At 44.0% G+C, this 24,855-nt stretch overlaps 1 protein-coding gene across 3 annotated transcripts in view; it reads left to right on the plus strand.

Moving 5' to 3' along the window:
- LOC121487575 (general transcription factor II-I repeat domain-containing protein 2) overlaps positions 1 to 21,922 on the plus strand; it is a 52,294-nt gene extending 30,372 nt beyond the window's left edge. For 2 of the 3 annotated variants that reach the window (XM_041749455.1, XM_041749457.1), the window contains 8 exons: positions 2,847 to 2,924; positions 10,020 to 10,076; positions 13,472 to 13,534; positions 15,588 to 15,665; positions 16,656 to 16,739; positions 17,707 to 17,890; positions 18,234 to 18,262; positions 20,109 to 21,922. In XM_041749455.1, the coding sequence (XP_041605389.1) occupies positions 2,847 to 2,924; positions 10,020 to 10,076; positions 13,472 to 13,534; positions 15,588 to 15,665; positions 16,656 to 16,739; positions 17,707 to 17,890; positions 18,234 to 18,262; positions 20,109 to 21,712 (2,177 nt within the window). In that variant the 3' untranslated portion in view covers positions 21,713 to 21,922. The remainder of the gene's footprint in view (positions 1 to 2,846; positions 2,925 to 10,019; positions 10,077 to 13,471; positions 13,535 to 15,587; positions 15,666 to 16,655; positions 16,740 to 17,706; positions 17,891 to 18,233; positions 18,263 to 20,108) is intronic. The other variant, XM_041749456.1, reaches the window with a different exon arrangement.
- The last annotated feature ends 2,933 nt before the right edge of the window (positions 21,923 to 24,855 follow it).

Raw genomic sequence — 24,855 nt, forward strand, 5'->3', positions numbered from 1 at the left:
CAGGGGTTCCTAGGTGGCTCAGTTGATTGAGCTTCCAACTTTTGATTTCAGCTCAGGTCATGATCCCAGGGTTGTGAGACTGAGCCCTACATCAGGCTCTGTGCTAAGCATGGAGCCTACTTGAGATTCTCTTTCCTTCTGCCCCTTCCCCCACCCTCTCTCAATAAATAAATAAGTAAGTAGGTAGGTAAATAAATAAATAAATAAATAAATAAATAAATAAATAAATAAAATCTTAAACCTAGATCCTTTCTCATTGAGATCAGGAATGAGGCAAGGATATCCCCTTCTCCTACTCCCTTCCAGCATCATACTGAAAGTTGTAGCTAATACAGTAAGACAAGAAAAGGAAATAAAAGGCACACAAATTGAGAATGATGAACTATAACTGCCTTCATTCACAGATGACAGGATTATCTATATAGAAAAGCCCAAAGAATTGACCACTACAAGAGGTGGTGGTGAGTAGAGCTTTATCCCAGCCTCTACCCCCTACTCCTTAAAGGAAGGAAAATGGCATTAATTACAAGGAAGATGTTAAAAGGTTAAAAAAATATTTTTTTAAGATGCAAATGCTTAATCAAGGGATGGGAAAATATGGAGAGCATTAAAAGTGGAAAGGTTAGGGGGATCCCTGGGTGGCTCAGCAGTTTAGTGCCTGCCTTCGGCTCAGGGTATGATCCTGGAGACCCGGGATCGAGTCCCACATCAGGCTCCCTGCATAGAGCCTGCTTCTCCCTCTGCCTGTGTCTCTGCCTCTCTCTCTCTCTCTCTCTCTCTCTCTCTCTCTGTGTGTTTCTCATGAATAAATAAAATCTTTAAAAAATAAAAATAAAAAAGTGAAAAGCCTAGAAAACCTAAAATGAGCTAAGTACATAAAACCAAAACTCAAAGTTCAAGTTGATAAAAATGAACACAGACTGGGTCACCCAGCCTGGTTAGTCAGTGGAGCAGGCGACTCTTGATCTCCGGGTTATGAGTTTGAGTCCCACACTGGGTGTTGAGTTTACTTAAAAAAGAAGAAGAAAATATATTGAAGAAGGGAAAATAGAGATTTTAGCATCACTAAGGCCATCACAGTGCGGTTCATGCTCAGCTGCCTCTTAAGGCCCTGGGGGGACCCTTAGGACACAGCTCTCCTCCTCTGTCTCATCTGTGGGTGCTCTTGTCCCTCCCATGCACATATAAACACCTGCTTAGCAGAGCTCCATATTAAATGACAAAGTCTGAAAAATAATGGGGCTCATCCACTGTAGTTATTCTAGGTAAAATCAACACAGGTCAATGAACAGAGAAGCAAGCCACGTGTACAGTTCAGCACAGTTCAGCTCTTAGACAGGACACGTCTTCAGTCCTGCCCAATTTGATCTTAACCTAGGGCACCTGTCAGAGCTCAAATATACTCTGTCTGTGCCTCCAAAGGTCACAGGTTATTTAAACCCCCCAAGCATGGACGGCTATCAGCTCCCCCAGCAGCCCTTTCTGGTCCCACAGTGTCCAGTCGCCTATACCACCTGCTGCACCAGAGGGGCATTTCCCACCACCTTAAAACAGGCCTCTCTTTTTTTTAAGTCCTCTCTACACCCAACATGGGGCTTGAACTCACGACCCCGAGATCAAGTTGGCCAGGCATGCCCAGGGCTGCCCCAGAGAGGCTGAGGCCTCTCTTTGGAAATGTGGTTCAGCTGAAACACAGATAGGCTCCCTATTAGTGTGACTTTCTTTTTTTTTTTTTTAATATTTTATTTATTTATTCATGAGAGACAGAGACATAGGCAGAGGGAGAAGCAGGCTTCATGCAGGGAACCCGACGTGGGACTAGATCCTGGGACTCCAGGGTCACGCCCCGAGCCGAAGGCAGACGCTCAACTGCTGAGCCACCCAGGCGTCCCTAGTATGACTTTCTACTGCGGATTTCATGCTGCCAATTGAAATGCTTCCAGCTACGTGCAGACTCCTGAGAGCCTTATTTCTTAAGATATTTCTGCAATACTTGCTACATAGAACAAGAGTTGAAATGGTTTTGAGTTTCTCTCTTTCTCCCTTTCCCATCCTCCCTTATAGTCTCGGCTTGCATCCTGTTGACCAGAGTCCCATTGGCCAAAGCGAGCCACGTGACCAGGCCCAGCGTTAAAGGGTGGAGATCTAGCTTCCACTTCTAGAAAAGAATGGGAGAGACATTGCAGACAGGCATGCCCCCTGGGGTGGGAGAAGCTGTGGCTAGTTTTGTAGCTCCCTACACCTCTCCAAGATGAAAGCTTTTGGTTTTACTAACATAGTTCCCCTGGGTTTTAAAATTTTGAAATGCATTTCATTGTTGTGGGTAAATTAAGATTACAGGTGCCACCGGGTGATGTATAAAATATTGAATCACTATATTGTACACCAGAAACTAATACTACACTGTGTGTTAACTGGGATTTAAATAAAAATTTTAAAAAATTGTATGTGCCAGCTCAGGTCCCATTACAGAAGAATATCTACTGTATTTCACATAAATGCATATGTCTATGCAGCTGTCTTGAAAGGAGACAAGTTCTCAGACTAGGAACTAGACCTTCTTCCCTTCTTTTCCTCCCTGCCTCTTTCTGTTCCTTTTTTCATCATCTCCCTCTTTCCTTCTTTCCTTTTTTATTGACTTTATATTATTTTGTGTCTGTTACTTATATTTTTATATGGGTAAACTATTTGCTCACAGAGTGTGAGCTCCACCTTGTTTTGTGGACCCACCACGTCACCACATTCATCAAGGCAGACCCTGGAAGTTCCAGCAGTAGCTCATCATTCTCTGCCTGTGGCTGTGGCCTATCTAACGCATGATTTTATCATTTTCATTGCATCCAAAGGCATGGCAGTGAAAGTGGCAGCTGTGTCCATCAAGAAGGAATCAGAAGATCCTAATTACTATCTATGTAATATGCAAGGTAATACTGTTTCTTAATAATTTTCTTCCCCAAAAGTTATTTGTGATGGAAAATTGTAATTAGTCCCCATCTGAAAAACAGGTGGACAGTAAAAAAAAAAAAAAAAAAAAAAGCCATGTACCTGGGATCTAGCATAGGGCCATTTGAAGTTAAAGCATTTTACAGTCATAAAACAGATCCTGTTTAGCCTAAGTCCACATGCTTTTAGGCAAATGTGAGAGCAAAGGTATTCCAGGGTGTATTTTATTTGAGTCTGTCTGTTAAGTATTCTTTTTTTGTTTTTTTCTGTTAAGTATTCTTATTTTGTGTGTTCTAAAATACTGGCCTGGGTGGCTCAGTCGATTAAGCATCCGACTCTTGATCTTGGCCCAGATCTTGATCTCAGGGTCATGAGTTTGAGCCCTGCATTGGGCTCTGTGCTAAATGTGGAACCTACTTTAAAAACAAACAACCAAAAAAAATAATAATAATAAATAAATAAAATAAAATAAAAATAAAAACAAACAACCTTCTTCCTAATCTTCTCCTGTCCAGTGTGTCCTCTAAATTACTGGGAAAGTATCAAAAGTTAAGATATGAATATGACAATGAAGACATTCGGGTGCCCGTTCTTAATATATTTGCTTCATTGACATCATACAAGTTAAACGGGGACCAGAAGAGTCTGATTACCAAAGATGCACACTTATCACACGAGGCACAGGTAGGTGGTCTGTGCAGTTGCCTGGCTTGGTCCTCTCCCTGGAGACCAGATTCCCTGGATCCCAGCACAATGCCAGTTTGAGGATGTGGTGTTGTGGCATCCATAGGAGCGTTGCCAGCACCTGGATCCTGTCTCATCTTCAACTCCTCTGTGAATGCAGGCGGAGTGGGAGACAATTTGCAATTAATTCCTCAAACATGACCAAGTTTGAAGTGTTTCCTACAAAAATCTTACCTTTCAAATATTACTGCAGCATTACAGAGCTCCATAACTTCTACTAAAAAACTTTTTCAAAAACTCTTAAGACTGGTGAAAATGTGTGTTGTCATTGCTCTGTCCTGGGCCTGTGCCCCCACCCCACCCCCACACACAGGTGGCCTGCTGCAGTCTCTTAGGATCCCTTTTCCATCTGTCCTGCGTCCTGTCCCCCAGTCATTTATTCATTGAGAACAGGGTCTATCACCTCCCTACCCAGCTCACTGTCTGTGCCTCCTCATCACCCATGGAGCTCCTGTGGTGTCCCTGTTCCATCCCCATTCCCAGCCTCTCTTTCTATTCTGTATGCCTTCCACACCATCACCCTCCCTCAGTTCTTTGGACACACTGCTCAGTCTGATTCCTTATTTTTTTTTAAGGTTTTATTTTTTTATTCCTGAGACACAGAGAGAGACAGAGACACAGGCAGAGGGAGAAGCAGGCCCCATGCAGGGAACCCAACTTGGGACTCGATCCCGGGACTCCAGGATTGTGACCTGAGCTGAAGGCAGATGCTCAAACACTGAGCCACCCAGGCGCCCCTCAGTGTGATTCCTTAAACATGCCCTGAATCCTCCTTCTGGTTCTGCAGACTTCTGGCAAGTTGCACACTTCTTTCTGGGCACAGTCAGAATCTCTAATAGAACAGGGAGCCCTCAGCTCCTGAATTGCACACAGCATTTAGCGTGGCCTGCTAGTGTCATGTTTCTGCTCTGGCTGCAGGCTGCCCCAGCCAGTGGTGCGCTCCTGGTGGGAAGACACCACGTCTGCCCCCAGCTCAGAGCCCCAGCGCTGTGTACACAGCCGGCAATAGCATGTGCTTGCCGAACGGAGCGGGTCTTCACAAAGAAGCAGTGTGACCGGGATCCCTGGGTGGCGCAGTGGTTTGGCGCCTGCCTTTGGCCCAGGGCGCGATCCTGGAGACCCAGGATCGAATCCCACGTCGGGCTCCCGGTGCATGGAGCCTGCTTCTCCCTCTGCCTGTGTCTCTGCCTCTCTCTCTATCTCTCTGTGACTATCATAAATAAATAAAAATTAAAAAAAAAAATTAAAAAAAAAAAAGAAGCAGTGTGACCTGTTTTGCAGTCACTCCCGTTTGGAAGGAAGTATATATAATTACATCTTGATTCCCAAGAATATGTTTTTCAACTTAAATGATAAAACCTTGAGGTTTATCAAAATGAACACAGTTGGGGGAATCTAGACTATTCACAGAGTCTACTCCCAAAGGCAGCAGGGAAATAAATAAAAGATTAGATAGATATACCTACAATCATTCTATTTCAGTTTTTCAGACAGAAGCACATTATTCAAAGAGCAACATATAGGTTAAATGTTTAATTTATGATCTTTCTACTGCTTGGCTTGGAAATGACAGTACTATTCAAGACTTCTTAGTACAAAAAACTCCTTAAATTGGCCCCCTTCCTTCTTGACACCCAATGGGTTAAAATTGCCTGACATTATGGACTATATTCCATAGCACTGAATGTTTTTGCAACCATTTAGATAAAATCCTCACATGTTGGAAGTACTGGCGTCTTTATAATCCTTTAACTAAGGAAGAAATGTTTAAATCCATAAAGGCAACAAATGCCACCTGCTCAGAATGGCCGTTGGCCTTGGTAGGGGCCCCAGTGATGTCAGTTGGGCTTGTGCAAGGTTTATAAGAAAGCCTGATTTCCTATCCCACCCACCCCACCTGGACCTCACCATCCACCTGCAGCACAGACCTCTCAGGAGACCCCTGATGCACATACACACATACATGACTTGGCCAACACACAGAATCCATGGAAGTCCCATAAAGTCTTTTACATGTGCAGGGACCCCTGTCCGGGGCCCCTAGAAGTGTATGCACAGGACAAGCTTTGCTGAGATACACTGTGCCCAGACTCCCTTGACATGGTGGAGGTGAGAGCATCAACACTATTCAGTTTTCTTCCCCACTGACACTACACGATTTGGGGGAGGAAACTTCCAGGCAGAGGGGAAAATGGATGCAAAAACCCAAGATCAAGGAACTAACACGGTCTTTCCCACATCCCATCACTGACACTGACTCCGTGCTTCCCTGCTCCCCCATTTAAATGCCCCTCTGATTATGTTGAGCCTGGATAACATAGGATAATCTCCTTTTCTGAAGGTCAGCTGACGAACAAGCTTAATTCCATCTACAACCTAATTGCCTCTTGTCCTGTAACATACTAGATTCATAGGTTTTGAATATTTATGCAGGGCCACTGCCCACCACAAGTACTAAAATTGAATGCCAGCTTTAAAGTAACCTAGATGAAACGGACAAGCTACTGAAACTGATCAGAGATAAAACACAGAATTTGAATAGTCATAACCAAGGAAAATGAATCTGTAATCAAGAAACTTCCCACAAACCAAAAAGCCCAGGACCAGATGACTTCACTTGTGAATTTTACCAAGTGTTTAAAGAAGAATTAGCACCAATTCTTCACATACCCAAAAACTGGGAGAGGAGAGAAAGCTTCCCAGCTCATTCTCTGAGACCAGTATTACCTGATCCCAAAATCAGACAAAAAGCAACACAAAACCGAGAACTATAGACCAATATCCCTTGTTAATATACATACAAAGATCCCCAACAAAAGACTAGTAAATGAATCCAGCAATATATAAAAATGATCCTACCTCATGAAGTGAATTTATCCTAGGAATCCAAGGTTTAGTTCAATATATGGAAATCAAGCAGTAGAGCACAATGTAATGGAATAAACGACAAAACCACACTATTATCCTAATAGATGTAGGAAAAAAATCATTGGACAAAATTTAACATCCTTTCATAATAAAAACACTCAACAAACTAGGAGTTGAAGGGAACTTCTTTTTTAAAAAATTTTATTTATTCATGAGAGAGATACAGAGACAGGCAGAGGGAGAAGCAGGCTCCCTGCGGGGAGCCCTATGTGGGCTTTGATCCCCGGTCCCCAGGATCAGGCCCTGAACCAATGGCAGCACTAAACCGCTGAGCCGCCCGGGCTGCCTGGAACTTCTTAACCTAATAAAGAGCATTAATGAAACCCTACAGCTAACACCCTACTTAATGACGAAAGGTGGAAGGCTTTTGCCCAAAGACCAGGAATGAAACAAGGATGACTGTTTTTGCCACTGTTATCAATTGTACTGGAGGTTCGGGGATTCCCTGGGTGGCGCAGCGGTTTAGCACCTGCCTTTGGCCCAGGGCGCGATCCTGGAGACCCGGGATCGAATCCCACGTCGGGCTCCCGGTGCATGGAGCCTGCTTCTCCCTCTGCCTGTGTCTCTGCCTCCCTCTCTCTCTCTGTGTGACTGTCAAAAATAAATAAAAATTAAAAAAAAAATTTGTACTGGAGGTTCTAGGCAAGACAAGTAAAAAAAAGTCATCCAGATTGAAAAGGAAGAGGTTAAAACTATTTCTATTTGTAGATGACATGACTTACATGTTGAAAATTCTAAGGCATGCACACATTCACATCTTAGAGCTAATAAATGAGCTAGCAAGATTGCAGGACACAAGATTAATATAAAGAAATGAGTTGTATTTCTATATGTTAGGAATGAACAATCAATCAAAATATGAAATTAAGGGGCACCTGGCTGGCTCAGTCGGTAGAGCACATGACTCTTGAGCTCAGGGTCATGAGTTTAAGCCTCACATTGGGGGCAGAGTTTACTTTTAAAAAATGAAAATAGGGCAGCCCCGGTGGCTCAGCAGTTTAGCGCTGCCTTCAGCCCAGGGCATGATCCTGGGGTCCCGGGATTGAGTCCCACGTCAGGCTTCCTGCATGGAGCCTGCTTCTTCCTCTGCCTGTGTCTGTCTGTCTGTGTGTGTGTGTGTGTGTCTATCTCTCATGAATAAATAAAATCTGAAAAAAAAAGAAAAAGTTCTATTTACAATAGCATCAGAAATACTTAAAAAATAAAATACTTAATAAATTTAACCAAAGAATTGCAAGACTCATATACTGAAAACTATAAAACATTGTTTAAAAAATTAAAGGAGACCTAGACAAATGGAAAGACATTCTGTATTCATGGATTGGAAGATTTTCTTAAGATTCATGCGGAAATGGAAGGAACCCTGAATAGCCAAAACAACCTTGAAAAGAATACAAAGCATGATCAGGGGAAGGGGCAAAGAAAGAATCCCAAGCAGATAATGAGCTGAGTGTGGAGCCCAATGTGGGGCTTCATCTCACAACCCTGAGATCATGCCCTGAGCCGAAATCAAGGATCAGATGCTTAACCGACTGAGCAACGCAGGTGCCCCTGCATTCCCTGATTTCAAAGCCTATTACAAACCTACAATTATCAACACTGTTTTGATAGACATACAAACCAATGGACTAGAATTCCAGAAATAAACCCACATACTTATAGTTAGTTGATTTTCAACAAGAGTGCCAAGACAATTCAATGGAGAAAGAATAGTCTTTTCAGAAAATGGTACTAGAATAACGATACCTGGGGCTCCTGAGTGGCTTAGTCGGTTAAGCACCTGCCTTCAGCTCAGGTCATGATCTCAGGGTCCTGGGGTCGAGCCCAGCGTCAGACTACCTACCCAGCAGGGAGTCTGCTTCTCCCTCTCCCTCTGTCATTTCTCTCACTTGTTTTCTCTCTCTCTTTTTCTCTCTCTCGTTCCATCAAATGAATAAATAAAATCTTTTAAAAAATTACTGGGTATCTACATGCAGAAAGATCCATTTGAACCCCTGCTTCACACTGTATACAAAAATTAACTCAAAATGAATCAAAGGCTGGAGCACCCGGGTGGCTCAGTCAGCTAAGCATCTGCCTTCGGTTCCGGTCCTGATCCCCGAGCCCTGCCTCGGGCTCCCTGCTCAGTAGGGAGTCTGCTTCTCCCTCTGCACCACCACCCCACCCCACCCCGCTTGTGCTCTCTAACTCACTCTCTCTCAAATGAATTTAAAGAAAAAAAATCTTTTAAAAAATAGATCAAAGACCTAAATGTAAGACCCAGGAACACACATGCACTTTGAAGAACACATAGACATAGATTTTTGTGACCTTGGGTGAGATCATGGTTTCTTAGTTTAAGCAGCCAAAGGAAGAAAAAATACACACATTGGTAAATACACACATTTGGTAAATACACACATTTACCAAAATTAAAAACTCATGTGTTTCAAAGAACTCTATCTAAAAAGTAAAAAGAGGGGCACCTCACCTGGATGGCTCATTCGGTGATCTCAGCTCAGGTCTCAATCATGAGTTCAAGCCCCAGGATCGGCTCCACATTGGACACGGAAACTACTTTAAAAAAAAAAAGTAGGGACACCTGAGTGGCTCAGTGGTTGAGTGCCTGCCTTTGGCTCAGGGCGTGATCCCGGATTCGCGGTTCGAGTCCTGCATCGGGCTCTTTGCATGGACCCTGCTTCTCCCTCTGCCTTTGTCTCTGCCTCTCTCTGTGTCTTTCATGAATAAATAAATAAAATCTTAAAAAAAAAAAAGAATTTTTAATTTGGGGGAAATTGTGTTGTGGTGAAGATGAAGGATGAGAGTCATTATGTCTTATTTGTACACGCACAGTCTGTGCACCCCAACCCTGCTAGACTTGGGAATTTTTTTCAAGATTTTATTTATTTGAGAAACAGCGAGAGAGAGAGAGAGAGACAGACAGACAGACAGACAGACTGGGAGGAGGGGCAGAGGGAGAGGGAGAAGCAGGCTCTCCCTTGAGCAGGGAGCCCAACCCAGGACCCTGAGATCATGACCTGAGCTGAAAGCAGATACTTAATCGACTGAGCCACCCAGGTGCCCCAGACCTTGGATTTACTTTAATGACCAGTGGCAGGCAGGTGTGCAGAAGTGGGCACAGAAAAACAGAATAGGGAATTGGTGGTGTTGGCACGTGGCATTATTCCATCTCTGCTTTTGTAGGTTTGAAACTTCTCCAAATTATAGATAAAATAACAAAGAAAAAGCATAAAGAAAGGATTATTTGTGTGAATTTTATTTTAAGGATTCGAAGTGTTTCCCATGTACATTCATGTGTGGGTCTTGAACTGTTCGTGCGGTTTTAAATGAATTCTTGTTCTTGTTTACATTTTGTATTTTGGCCTTTTATTTATTTTTTAACTGAGCATTTACTTCCCTTTCAGAAAGCCAGCATCCTTGTGGGAGTAGCGAAGTAATAGAAATGGAATTACCAATGGAAGGTTAGAAAAGCCAGGCATTTTATCCTCCTTTTGATTTTGTTGTTTTAGTTTACAGTATTTTGCAGAGAACACACTCTTTTAAACACTCATGACCTAAGTTTAAAAATAAGGCAGCTTCCTGGCATGTCTTCTTAGAAAACCAGCCAAGTCTTAGCCCTAAAATGTGGCCTTATGAACTCTGTCACTCTTCCTTTTCCAATCTGTGATTCTCCTTAAAGCACTCGAATTAGAAGTTGCATGGTAAGAAAACTTTACACCTGTGCCATTTGTTGCTTTATTCCATTTTGTCTTCTTGATGGGCATATTAAAATTCCTTTTATTTCTTGCTTTTAAGTAAACCCTATACCACACATGGGGCTCGAACTCGTGACCCCATGGTCAAGAGTTGCATGCTCCACCGACTAAGGCATCCAGGCACCTCTATTCTTTTGAACAGAGTTGAAAAGTATTTTAGGAAATACTGTTTTTAAAGATTTTATTTATTTGAGAGAGAGAGAGCATACATTTGCATATGCAAGAGAGAGCGAGAGCAGGAGTGAGGGGATTGGGGCAGAGAGAGGGAGAAGCCGACTCCTTGCTAATCAGAGAGCCCGACGATGTGGGACTCAATCCCTGGACCCCAGGATCACGACCTGAGCCAAAGGCGGACACTTAATCAACTGAGCCACCCAGGAGCCCCTAGGAAATTCTTGAATCAGAAGTAGAATTTGATAATATTTCCCTCCATGTGAGTATAAATCTTGAGTATTGTATCTAAGTCCTGTACTCTGACAATGGTTCATGCATTCCAGGGTAAAATTAATAAAGGAAATGTCCTCCCCAAACCTAGAGGAATGGAACATCTTTGTCAGGTTACAAGCAGGAAGAGCTTGCTTTTAGGAGTAGGTCTATCTTAGTCCCAAAATAATTTGTATTTTTCTCTTAAGTAAGAGGCATTCTCCAAAGAGCTAATGTGTTATCACTTTGAATAGTTTCTGTGATTTGGAGAGTTCTGGGGTTCTTTCTTTATTGTGGGGGACAGTTCCAATGGCTCCCTGAACATTTGGTTCAATTCTGTGACCTAAAAGAGTTTTGATAAATTTTGCCAGAGAACACACTATGTTAACGGTCCAGTGTTAGAATCATTCACTCACTCCTGGTATGAATCATCTTGAACTTAATTGCTTTAAACCCAGAAGACAAGTCCCCTCTGCCATTATTCAACTTCCATTTATTTTTCTAAATTAACCATTTAAAAAAAAATCGTGGCTAAAAAAACACACCACATAAAATTCACCATCTAAATCATTACCGAGGGATCCCTGGGTGGCGCAGCGGTTTGGCGCCTGCCTTTGGCCCAGGGCGCGATCCTGGAGACCCGGGATCGAATCCCACATCGGGCTCCCGGTGCATAGAGCCTGCTTCTCCCTCTGCCTGTATCTCTGCCTCTCTCTCTCTGTGACTATCATAAATAAATAAAAATTAAAAAAAATAAAATAAAAAAAATAAATCATTACCGAGTGTGTAGTTCAATAGTGTTAAGTGTGTGTGTTCTTCACACTGTTGTACAGCGGGCCTCCCGAACTCTTGCAGATCTGTCCCCATGGAACACGGTGCCCTTCTGGCCCCAACACCCCCAGCCCCCATACCGCCTGCTGTCCCTGTGAGTTGGACCACTCCAGGTCCCTCGTGTGAGTAAAATCACACTATACAGTGTCCATCTTCTTGTGACTGGCTTATTTCACCTGTATGACACTCCCCCTCTCCCCTGGGGTTCACCCATGTATGACAGGATTTTGCCATTTATTTTTCTGACTTTCCCTGGGTATTGGGGAGGACGGAGATTTCAAATTCAGTTTAAATCTGTTCCTCCCTTACAACATTTTCTTTACCTTTGCGGAAGCCCATTGAGACATTGTTCTGTAGGGGCACCTGGCTGGCTCAGTCAATGGAGTGCAAGACTCTTGATCTCAAGGTCATGAGTTCCAGCCCCACGTTGGGTGTGGAGCCTGCTCAAAATATATATAAAAATAAATAAAGAATAAAAATTTAAAAAGACATTGCTCTGTCATGGTTTTTTTTAAATGGATAGAACGTATTTAGGAAGGGAAGACCTACATGAGAGTCCCGGTAGAGCTGGTGTGGAGTAGGAGTCTGAAAGATGTCACTGGATGTTGGTCTTGGAAATACCTTGTTTCTGAAGAGATTTTTTTTTAAGTTTTATTTATTTATTTATTTATTTATTTATTTATTTATTTATTTATTTATAATCTCTTCACCCAATACGGGGCTTGAATTTATAATCCCAAGATCAAGAGTCACATGCTCTACTGACTGAGCCAGCCAGGCACCCCCAAGAGACTTCTATTATAGTATAGCAGGCAGCCCATTTATGAGACAGCTGAATTAGTTTGATTTTTTTTTTTTTTTTTTTGGTAAATTTTTTATTTTGCAGTAAAGAGTCACAAGAAACTGCAAGAACAGTCAGAGAGGTCTGGTGTGTCTTCGCCTATTTCCCCCCAGATATTATATCTCAGGTTCCCATAGTCCAATATCCAATAGCTAATTAGTCTTGAGTCTTTCTTCCTCTACTGACAGTTAATGGGCAGCTTTCTGAAATGAGCCAGAGTCAGGTGAGGGCGTCTAGCCATACTTGTGTCTGTAGAACTCCGTGTCATGATTCTTGCAAACCAGAAAAATCAGTTTTGCCACCGGTGTCATAACAGACTGAACCCCGGGGGCTGCTGGCAGGGGAACGGCCACCCAGAGCACACGGCTTTCTTTTATCCTAGTGATTTCTGGTGACAGCAAGAAAATGCAATATGATCACAGGAACTCCATCACCTCAGATAGAAGGGCACAGAAATCTGTGTCCACTAATGTGGGTGACAGGGAACTGCTTCATAATGTGTGAGAGGTTCTTGCCCCCCCCTTATCCCCTAGAAGGCTATCCTGTCTTACCCTGTGATACCTTTTAAAGTTAAAATTACCTTCACCATAGAGATGCCTGGCTGGCTTGGTCAGAAGAGCATGTGGCCCTTGATCTCACAGTCATGAGTTTGAGGCCCATATTGTGTGTAGAGATTACTAAAAAATAAAAATGATAAATAAAAATAAATTTTTAAAAATGGTTTAAAATGTCGGGCTAGGGGCACCTGGGTGTCTCAGTCGATTGGGCGTCTGCCTTTGATTCAGGTCATGATTCTGGGGTCCTGGGATCGAGTCCCACATCAGGCTCCTGGCTCAGTGGGGAGCCTGCTTCTCTCTCTCTCTGTCTCTCTCTCAAATAAATAAATAAAGTCTTTTAAAAAAAAAAAAAAGCCAGGCTAAGCTACTGTTTTTGTACAGGAGCAATAAAAGGTTGGAACATGAGAATACATAATAACAAATGTCATTTTAGCAATTTTTTTTTCAAGATTCCACTCAACGTGTCCCTTCAGAAACGAATGAGGACCTTGAAGTCCAAGTGAAAATTGAAGGTTAGTTGTCAAAAGCTTCATCAGAGTGACGCTGCTCAGTGTGGCTTTCATTTCCTCTTAAAGGGTTATTGTGGGGAGAAAAATTAAACTGGCATCAGGGGGTGTGTGTGTCTCTCTGGATATATGGGGGGGCCAAGGGGATGTGGGTGTGTGTCTGTATGTATGTAGGGGGTGTGGGTGGGGTGTATAGGTATATACATGTAAGTATGTGTGCCTATGTATGTGTGTGTTTTAGGTCATGCACATTAGCACTGGCCAGGGACCCGACTCTGCTCCATCCCAAGTGAGGGAAGAAAGAAGAGGGTGCAGGGAGGGGTAGGGCTGCCTTCCCTCCGAAGCATATTCCCTCTTCTGCTGGAGTAAAAAGAGTTCAGGGGCGCCTGGGTGGCTCAGTTAGTTAGGCATCCAACTCTTGATTTTGGTTCAGGTCGTGATCTCAGGGCCATAAAATCGAGCCCTGTGTTGGGCTCCGCCCTTGGCATGGAACCTGCTCAAGGCTCTCTCTCTCTCCCTCTGCCTGTCTGCCCCTACTTCCTCACCCTCTCTCCCTCAAAAAAAAAATTTTTTTTGTTTTTTTAAATAATAAAATAGGGACGCCTGGGTGGCTCAGTGGTTGAACGTCTGCCTTCAGCTCGGGGCGTAAGCCCAGGGTCCTGGGATCGAGTCCCACATCGGGCTCCCTGCATGGAGCCTGCTTCTCCCTCTTTCTGTGTCTCTGCCTCTCTCTCTGTGTCTCTCATGAATAAATAAATGGAATCTTAAAAAAAAAAAAAAATTTAAAATAAAAAATAAAAAAATAATAAAATCAAATCTCCAAAGTTCATCCACATTGCAGCATATGATAAAACTTCCTTTCTTTTTAAGGTTGAATGATATTCCACTATGTATATAAATCACAGCTTATCCATTTTTCCATCAATAAATGTTTGGATGGTTGTCTTATTTTTAAGAATATAACATAGTGTAACATAGACAGTTGTCAAATCACTATGTCGTACACCTGAAACTGTTGCAACATTGTATGCCAACTCTACTTCAATTTAAAAAGGAAGAAAAGGAAACAATAGGGGCACCTGGGTGGCTCAGTCGGTTGAGCGTCTACCTTTGGCTCAGGTCTTGATCCCAGGGTCCTGGGATGGAGTCCTGCATCAGGCTTCCTGCTCAGCAGGGAGTCTGCTTCTCCCTCTGCCCCCTGCTCATGCTCTCTCTCACTCACTGTCTCTCAAATAAGTAAAATCTAAAAAAGGAAACAATAAATTTTATTTATTTATTTATTCATGAGAGACACAGAGAGAGGCAGAGTCACAGGCAGAGGGAGAAGCAGGCTCCCTGAGGGATGTGGGACTTGATCCCAGGACCCTGGGATCACACCCTGAGCCGAAGGCAGATGCTTAACCCACTTGAGCCATCCAGGTATCCCTATTTTTTTTATTTTTTAAAGATTTATTTATTTTAGAGAGAGAATACGCAGGGCAGAGGGGCAGAAGGAGATGGAGAGAGAGTCTTAAGCAGGGTCTACACTGAAAATGGAGCCCAACTCCAGGCTTGATCTCTCAACCCTGAGATCCTGACCTGAGCCAAAATGAAGAGTCAGACTCTTAATCAGCTGAGCCACCCAGGCACCCAACATCCTTTTTTTTTTTTTTTCTTAGAGATTCTCCTTTGACATCAACACTAAACTGCAGAGACACAAATATAATTAATGCCACGCCACCTGGCAGCTAATTGTTCTCTGAAGCTTTAAAAAATTGGGTCTCGGGGATCCCTGGGTGGCGCAGCGGTTTGGCGCCTGCCTTTGGCCCAGGGCGCGATCCTGGAGACCCGGGATCGAATCCCACGTCGGGCTCCCGGTGCATGGAGCCTGCTTCTCCCTCTGCCTATGTCTCTGCCTCTCTCTCTCTCTCTCTCTCTGTATGACTATCATAAATAAATAATTAAAAAAAAAATTTTTTAAAAATTGGGTCTGTGCTTTTCTGATGAGAATGGCATGTTGACATTTTTAGAGAATTAACCTAATTTTCTTGAAGTTCTAAATTTCATTTTCTGTTTTTAGGAAGCACAAATTCATCCACTATTACAAATTCTGCAGCAGGTGTTGAAGATCTTAACATTGTTCAGGTGACAATTCCAGGTATGGAAGTTTATCTGGCTTTATCATAATTGACTCTATATCTTTCTGTTATATTTTTGTTCTGTTTTAGCCATTTTATATCTTTTTGTTATATTTTTGTTCTATTTTAGCCATTTTATGACATGGGTTGGAGCTATTTTATTTTATTTTGTTTTGTTTTTTGCATTCAGCCTTTCAACTAAGGAATGACAATTCAAGAACATAAAATACAAAAAAAAAAGAATATAAAATACATTACAGAGGGGATAATTGTCACACACTGAATATCTTGCTTATATCAGACATTATTAATCGGATATAGACTGCTTCTCACATCCATGCCTTGGCATTACCTGGAAAAAACATCTCAAGGCAGGCAACTCCAAGCACTAGCTACCATTACATAAGAATTGACCACAGAGGTGGAATTTATTTGCTGCCCGTCAAGCAATCTTTCTGAATATGTATATGTAAAATATATCTAGAGAGACACAAAGGAATCTAATAACAGTTTCTCCAAGGAAGGAAACAGAGCCAAGAGAGGGATAGGAGAGAGATATTTCACTGTGTGCTGTTCTATGTCTTATGAATTTTGAACCACATAATTGCTTTAGTTATTCAAAGTTAAATACAATAAAAATTTTAAGTATTGAAAAATATTCCCTCCTAATCCTAGTATATCTGATTCCTTTTACTTGTCATATTGCATTAACTAGGATTGCTATTATAATGTTGAAGAGTAGAAGTGAAAGTGGACATCTTTGTCCTGCATAATTCCCTAAAGGAATTATGTTCCCTAAAGTAGGATGGAGTGTGTTTACATGGATTTATAATTTGGGAAATTCTCTATCATCTATAATGGCTTCCATTTACACATTTCCAAGAACTAAATGGAATGATAAGCCAGGTAAAGTGCTTCTTTCATGTGCTGTCAGGCACCTCCTCCAGCAGCTTTTGTGGGGGCAAATATATCAATAACACTAGTGTGCTTGATTGTCTAATTACTTTTAGATAATGAGAAGGAAAGATTATCCAGCATTGAAAAGATAAAACAACTAAGAGAGCAAGTCAATGACCTCTTTAGCCGAAAATTTGGTAAGTTTTTACATTTTTATATATCCAAAATGTATATATTTGGAATATTTCTTTTTATTGGAATACTTTATTGATATTTCTGGGGGTCCCTGGCTGGCTCAGAAGAATGTGTGACTCTGGATCTTGGGGTCATGAGTTCAAGCCTGCTTCTTGAGCCTATGTCTCTATCTCTCTCTCTCTCTCTCTCTCTCTGTGTGTGACTATCATAAATAAATTTTAAAAAAAATTTTTGGGGTCATGAGTTCAAGCCTGCTTCTCCCTCTGCCTATGTCTCTCTCTCTCTCTCTCTCTCTCTCTCTGTGTGTGTGTGACTATCATAAATAAATTTAAAAAAAAATTTTTTTTAAGATTTTATTTATTTACTCATGAGAGACAGAGAGAGAGAGGCAGAGACATAGGCAGAGGGAGAAGCAGGCTCCATGCACCGGGAGCCCAACGTGGGAGTCAATCCCGGGTCTCCAGGATCGCGCCCTGGGCCAAAGGCAGGCGTTAAACCGCTGCGCCACCCAGGGATCCCTAAAAAAATTTTTTTAATAAAATAATTATATATAGAAAAAGAAACTGATCTTTCTGCGAAGGAGTTATAGTCAAAATCAGTGTGTATTTTTCCTGAAGAGCTTTTACATGGATACACTAATCACAATAATAATGTCTATCTTTGATTTACTGAGTTCTTACCATGGCTGAGTATTGCTTTTAGCACTCGAATGTGATTATTTAATCTTCATAAAACCCTTTTACAGGTAGATGCTGGATTGTTTCTCTTTCATGGGGAGAGAATCTGAATCTTTTACTGCCTGTTGCCAATGTCAAAGTCAGTAAGATTGTCTGTGAAGTAATGATGGCCAATGGCCCATGTTGTTACTGGATGGGAAGGATGTTGACATCTTGGCACTAAAGACAAAGCGTGGTCTGGGAAAAGTAAGTGACATACTTACGTGGTCTTCTGTTGCCTGTCTCATCACAGGTGAAGCAATCGGGGTGGATTTCCCTGTGAAAGTTCCCTACCGGAAAATCACATTCAACCCTGGCTGTGTGGTCATTGACGGCATGCCCCCGGGGGTGGTCTTCAAAGCCCCTGGTTATCTGGAAATCAGCTCCATGAGAAGGATCTTGGATGCCGCAGAATTTATCAAATTCACAGTCATCCGGTAAGTGAGCCTTCCCTACTTGGTGGTGAGAATGAGTCTGAAGGTAGCCCCTTGCTCTGGGTGGGCAGGTGGCTGCGCAAGAATTGTTTTACCCCAGGAGGTGGGCGGCGGGGCTCTGAGGTCAGGTGCTGTGCCAGGCTGCCTCTCATACTCATTTTATCGTATTCCGCTTCTGGGAGCTGTGGGTCCATGTTCCTGTTTCTTAGTGGGAGCGAGCAGCCTCCTGTTTACCTCCCGCTGCACCTAACATAGAGTTGACACTCCCCAAAGTCTGCCAAGTAGAACTAAACGGACAAGAGAGGGCAAGAGCTTTGTTGCATTCACTGTGTCTCTTTCTCTTCAGACCACTTCCAGGCCTTGAGCTGAGCAACGGTGAGTATTCCGGGTGCGGGTGCGAGATGGTCTTTCTGGCCCCCACTGTGCGGTGCCAAATGTCTCAGCAGGCGCTCACCACGGGCTCCTTGCTTCTAGAGCCTTGAGCCTTAGAGCAAAGCGTGATGCTCTTCAGATGCAGTGTACTTTGCCTGCCAGTTATAAAGTCCTTTAATTCTGGTGCTTGACCAGGCATTTCTTCTCATGCGACAGTTCGATAGAGCTCGCTGGCACACTCTCATTCAGGACCCCTTTATGGCAGGGGGGCTAGTAACGTAATACTGAACTAGCCCTTCTGAGGATAGCACCTACCTGCCTGGCCACCTCAGCTCCCTCCCCCAGGATCTCCCCCTCAAGATCTCCCCACAGTTCAGAGCCAAAAGGGGTGCCACCTAGCTCAGAGGGGGGGTGTCCCAGGACCCCCTCTGGTCCTGAGGTCATCATCTGTTTGATTGAGTGATGCCCCATCCACTGTGCCTGTTAAATATTCTGAACATGTCCCCGGAGTCATTGCAAGCGAGTCAACAGCATCCTGTCGAGTGAGTAACGCAGATATAGAGATGTCAGGAGTCTGAGTCACTAGGGAACCTCCTCAGTTAAAGCTGGAAGAACTAAAATATTCTTTAAAATATTCTTTCAAAATGCCCCATTACTATTCCTAAACTTATCTTGTTGCTGGATGGTTTTGTACATTTTTTTGTAGCTTTACTGAAGTATAATTTACATACTGTAAAATTCACTAGCATGAGGTATACACATGTCAGTGATTTTTACTAAATTTACAGAGTTATGCAACAACTGTCACTATAGTCTAATATTAGGACATTGCTGTCACCCCCAAGAGATTCCTCCTACCCATTTCTCTGTCATTTCCCATTCCTACCCTCAGCCCCAGGCAACCACCGAATTGACTTTCTTTCTTGTCTCTGCCCACATTTTCTTAAAGTGAATTTTTAGACCTGTGTTCTCTCCAAGTAGAGCTCACCTGCATCATGGCCAGATTTCTTTAAATTTAAAACAAGTAAGTTCTGTGCGGTTCCGTGACTACGACCAAGGTCCTTTGTGACTCACGGCAGGTAAATCACGTGCCTTCTGTGGTCATCCCCTTTTGGTTTATTTCAAAGTTCTCTTGAGACTCAAGGGAAAAGAATGGACATTAAACTGCAAACATACTGCATATCATTTTTGCTTAAACCAGGTGTGGCAAACATACTTGCTGAACCTCAAAAGATGCCGTTCATAGGGCTTATGTACCTTTTAAAAATGGGAATAAGTGGCCAAGGACTAGGACACCTGGGTGGCTCAGTCGTTGAGCATCTGCCTTCAGCTCAGGTCATGATCCTGGGGTCCTGGGATCGAGTCCCGCATCGGGCTCCCCAGAGGGAGCCTGCTTCTCCCTCTGCCTATGTCTCTGCCTCTCTGTGTGTCCCTCGTGAATAAATAAAATATTTTAAAAAGAGAGAAAAGAAAAGCCAGGGATATTTTCATAAAAGTCAATTTTTGGGAGCCAGGGATGCATGGCTGGCTCAGTGGGTAGAGCATGCAACTCTTGATCTCAGAGTTGAGAGTTTGAGCCCCACATAGAGTTTACCTTAAAAAAAAAAAATTGGTTTCTAAGTTGTCTTTCGGAATTGGAAGATCTGGCCACAGGTCCCACACTCCCTCCAGCAGCGATTTACTGGAGCTGAGAGTCAGCCATCTATCTCCACAGGGGTGGGTTAACCATGCCCCCCCACCAGCCACTTCACCCTGATGTTTGTCATCATGTTTTTGCTGTCATTTTTTCATATAGTAGAGCTAAGAGAAAAAAGTGAAATATTTCTTGTCTCCATGTCTCTGTCAAAAGTGGGAAAAAGAAAGATAGACCAGGAGGGCCGTGTATTTCAAGAGAAGTGGGAGAGAGCGTATTTCTTCGTGGAAGTGCAGAATATCCCTACGTGTTTAATATGCAAACAGAGCATGTCTGTGTCCAAAGAGTACAACCTCAGGCGTCATTATCAAACAAATCACAGTAAGCACTACGACCAGTATACGGAGAAGATGCGAGACGAGAAGCTCCATGAGCTGAAGAAAGGGCTCAGAAGGTACCTCTTGGGATCGTCAGAAATTGTGGGTCCTGAGCAGAAACAGGTGTTTGCAGACGTGAGTCCAAATGACAGTGTGGCTGTGCAGCCTGTAGAAGATGTGGCTGGGAGCTTATGGGAGAAGTTACGCGAAAAAATCAAGTCGTTTGTGGCATACTCTATTGCAATTGATGAGATCACGGATATAAATAATACCACCCAGCTGGCCATATTCATCCGTGGTGTGGATGAGAATTTTGACGTGTCAGAAGAGCTTTTGGATACGGTGCCCATGACGGGCACAAAATCTGGCAACGAGATATTTTTGCGTGTGGAGAAAAGTCTTAAGAGGTTTAACATCGATTGGTCCAAACTGGTCAGTGTGGCCTCTACCGGCACCCCAGCAATGGTAGATGCGAATGACGGATTGGTCACAAAACTTAAATCCAAGGTGGCGATGGTTTGCAAGGACTCGGATCTGAAGTCGGTCTGTTGCATCATTCACCCGGAATCTCTTTGTGCGCAAAAGTTGAAGATGGAGCACGTCATGAGTGTGGTGGTGAACTCCGTGAATTGGATATGCTCCCGTGGACTGAACCACAGTGAGTTCACCACTTTGCTCTATGAACTGGACAGTCAGTACGGCAGCCTGCTGTACTACACCGAGATCAAGTGGCTCAGTCGCGGGCTGGTGCTCAAGAGATTTTTTGAATCGTTGGAAGAAATTGATTCCTTCATGTCATCCAGAGGAAAGCCCCTGCCTCAGCTGAGCTCTCAAGATTGGATCAGAGACTTGGCCTTCTTGGTCGATATGACAATGCACCTGAACACTTTGAACATCTCCCTCCAAGGGCACTCCCAGGTCGTGACACAGATGTACGACTTGATCCGGGCGTTCCTAGCCAAACTGTGCCTCTGGGAGACTCACTTGGCCAGGAATAACCTGGCCCACTTCCCCACGCTGAAGTCAGTTTCCAGAAATGAAAGCGACGGCCTGAACTACATTCCCAAGATCGTGGAACTGAAGACTGAATTCCAGAAAAGGTTGTCTGATTTCAAACTCTACGAAAGCGAACTGGCCCTGTTCAGCTCCCCTTTCTCCATGAAGATCGAGAGTGTGCATGAAGCGCTCCAGATGGAGGTCATCGACCTGCAGTGCAACACGGTGCTGAAGGCTAAGTATGACAAGGTTGGGGTCCCCGAGTTCTACAAATACCTGTGGAGCAGCTACCCCAAGTACAGAGTCCACTGCGCGAAGATTCTCTCCATGTTCGGGAGCACCTACATTTGCGAACAGCTGTTTTCCATCATGAAACTGAGCAAAACAAAATACTGCTCCGAGTTAAAGGACTCGCAGTGGGATTCCATGCTCCATATCGCGACGTGACTTAGGACACGTGCCCGGCCACACCCCGAGTTGGGGCACAAGACTAGAATCCTCTGGGCCCAAGGGATGGCACCATGAGAAGACGAGCTATAAAACCTTTCTCTTTTCCAGTGTTTTCCACTTTGACTTGGAAACGTTACTTGCAGTATCCTACCTGTTTGTATGACATTTTATGCCTCACCGTAGTCCAGTAAAGATCAAGACAGTTTTATTGTATTTCTGGTGGTGCCTTTCCTTACAGCTGGTGGGTTTCACTCACCCCTGGTGGCACTGAGTCCAGCACACTGATGTTTTAGATCAGTCAACAGAGGGACGCCTGGGTGGCTCAGTGGTTGAGCATCTGCCTTCGGCTCAGGTGTGATCCTGGGATCCTGGGATCGAGTCCCGCATCAGGCTCCCTGCTCACTGGGGAGTCTGCTTCTCCCTCTCCTGCCACTCCCCCACACCCCCGCTCATGCCATCTCTCTGAAATAAATAAAATCTTTAAAAATAAATAAGGGCACCTATTTGTGTTTGAGCATCTGCCTTCAATTCAGGTCATGATATCAGGGACCTGGGATCAAGTCCCGCATCGGTTCCCTGCCTGCTTCTGCCTCTGCCTATGTCTTTGCCTCTCTCTGTGTCTCTCATAAATAAATAAATAAAATCTTTAAATAAATAAAAAGATTTAAAAAATCAGTCAACAGAGAAACAGATGTGTGCATTTGTGGAGTAGTATAAATGCACACACATCTATCTCCCCACTTTTTGTATGATGTCCCTTGTGATCTAACATGTTTGCAAGCTTGGGAACAGTCCCATGGAGACACATTCACATATCATAGTACTCCTGAGTGACCTGTCTCTTCCTCCATGCCGACCTACAAAGGTAGGAGTTAAAAATGGAAAACCTCAGATAACAACACGGCCTTTCAAAGGCCAGGGAAGCTGAGGTTTGCAGGTTGTTTTTTTTGTTTTTGTTTGTTGGTAAACTTTATTTTGAGGGGTGCCTGGATGGCTCAATTTGTAGAGCATCCTACTCTTGATCTCTGTGTGGTGAGTTCGAGCCCCACAGTGGGTACAGTGATGACTTAAAAAATAGATAAATTGTATTTTGAAATAATTTCAAGTTTACAAAGAAGTTGCAGAAATGAGAATGGTATGAGGAACACTTACACGTCCTCTTGCCAGATTGTCATATTGTTGAAATTTGACCCCTGTGCTTTATCAGTTGTTTGCCTGGGCTCCCTTGCTCACTCACTCTCTTTCTCTCGCACATGTGCACACGCGCGTGCACGTGTGTGTGTACATTGCCTATAAGTGTGTATACACGAGTGTCTGAGTGTCTATAACGTGTGTATAAATGTATGTGCCTAATGTTTTTCCTGAACCGTCTGAAGGGGTTACATACATCATTTACCCCAGAGTACTTAAGGGAATATTTTCCAAGAATAGGGATATGCTATTACCTAACCATGACTTAGTGATTAGCTCCAGTGAATTGAATGGTGATGTGTTGCTTTGACCTCATTGACTGTGGATGGTACCCCTTGTGATCTAACGTGTTTGCAGGCTGGGGACAGTCCTTTGGAGACTGTCCTGATGTACTTTCCTATATAGCATTTAACCCCCGAGAGTTGGCGTAGAAAGCTCGCATGCGCGCACACACGCACACACACACACACAATGTGTTCTTAATCCCTATTAGGTACTAGAATTAGTGATGCCCCAGGTGTGGCTACTTTCCAGACTAGAGGAATTAATCTTTCCAGGGAACAAACAGGCTAATGATCCTGACCTGGTAGTGACCCATTCAGGAAGCAGTGGACAGGGGGATCCCTGGGTGGCTCGGTGGTTTAGAGCCTGCCTTTGGCCCAGGACATGATACTAGAGTCCCAGGATTGAGTCCATCAGGCTCCCTGCATGGAGCCTGCTTCTCCCTCTGCCTCTGTCTCTGCCTCTCTCTCTCTCTCTCTCTCTGTCTCTCATGAATAAATAAAATTATTTTTTTTAAGGAAGCAATAAAAAAAATAAAAATAAAAAGGAAGCAATAGACAAATGGATTAAAATGAAGGGAGGCTGCAGGAGAGAGACCAACCTCCAGGCCATTTCCTCCAGCCCCCGCCTGGAGCCCAGATGCATGTCCCCAGACTGAGGGAGAATGACCCAACCCCAGCAGTTCCTGTCGTTGGGCAGTTAACTACAGTGCTGCTGGGTCTGGCTAGTTCAGAGGCTCACTTCCTGGGGGGAGGAAGGGGCTGGTGTACAACAGGGTCCGGGGACCCGCCCCTGGAGTACCTACTTGAGCAGGTGTCAGGTGGACCCTGCAGGAAAGGGTCAGCCCCCTCATGTTATAAATCAGCAGCTAGGGCTCAGAGTGATTAAGTGACCTGCCAAGGTGACACAGCAGAGAAGTGGTCAGGGTTCAGACTAAGTCTGTGTGACTCCCAAGTTGTTCCATGACAGGTGGCTGTCGTGTGTGGCTTTCCAGTGGTTAGCCCATCAGGTGATGCTGAGGGGACAGCCGGGCTCAGCCTGGGCTGCCCTCTGTGGCTGGACTGGACTGGACTTCCAGCTTTGGGCTGTTGACTACAGGGGGCTGATGCTTCAGCCCCAGCTCATGGGCTGTTCAACGCCTACAACCCCTGGCTTCCTTCTCTACCCTGCATGTGTGTTGGGACCCCAGTGGTGTCACTCATGTGGATTGAGCCAAGCCTAGGAAAACTGACTGAACGAGCAGGTGGTTTTCCGGGGTCGTGGATTGATGGGGTGTCTGCAAATGAGAGCACAGGAGCATGGTGGTGGGACCCAGCCCAGGAGCCAGGGACTGGATTTGGTGGTCCCCATCAGTTTCTAGGGGCAAAGGGTACAGTGCAACTCTCCTGAGGCCCTGTCTTCCCATTCCAAGGTGGGCAGAGGACACTGGCCACTCCTCCAACACAGGCCTGGGGTTGGGGGCTTGGAGTTCTGGAGGCCAGGCCCACGTCACCTCCCTCCTCTGACTGTCCCTTGGCCACAGCATCTTCCACTAGGACTGAGCCACAAACCAGGAGTTCTGTAGGGTCAGGAGAATATAATGGATCCAGTAAGGCTTTGGAATCAGAAAGAAAAGCCTGACTCCACCTCCTGGCTCTGTCATATTACCCTAAAAAAATTGCTTATGT

Source organism: Vulpes lagopus, chromosome 3 (genome assembly GCF_018345385.1).
Source record: "Vulpes lagopus strain Blue_001 chromosome 3, ASM1834538v1, whole genome shotgun sequence".
In the NCBI taxonomy this organism is placed as follows: domain Eukaryota; kingdom Metazoa; phylum Chordata; class Mammalia; order Carnivora; family Canidae; genus Vulpes; species Vulpes lagopus.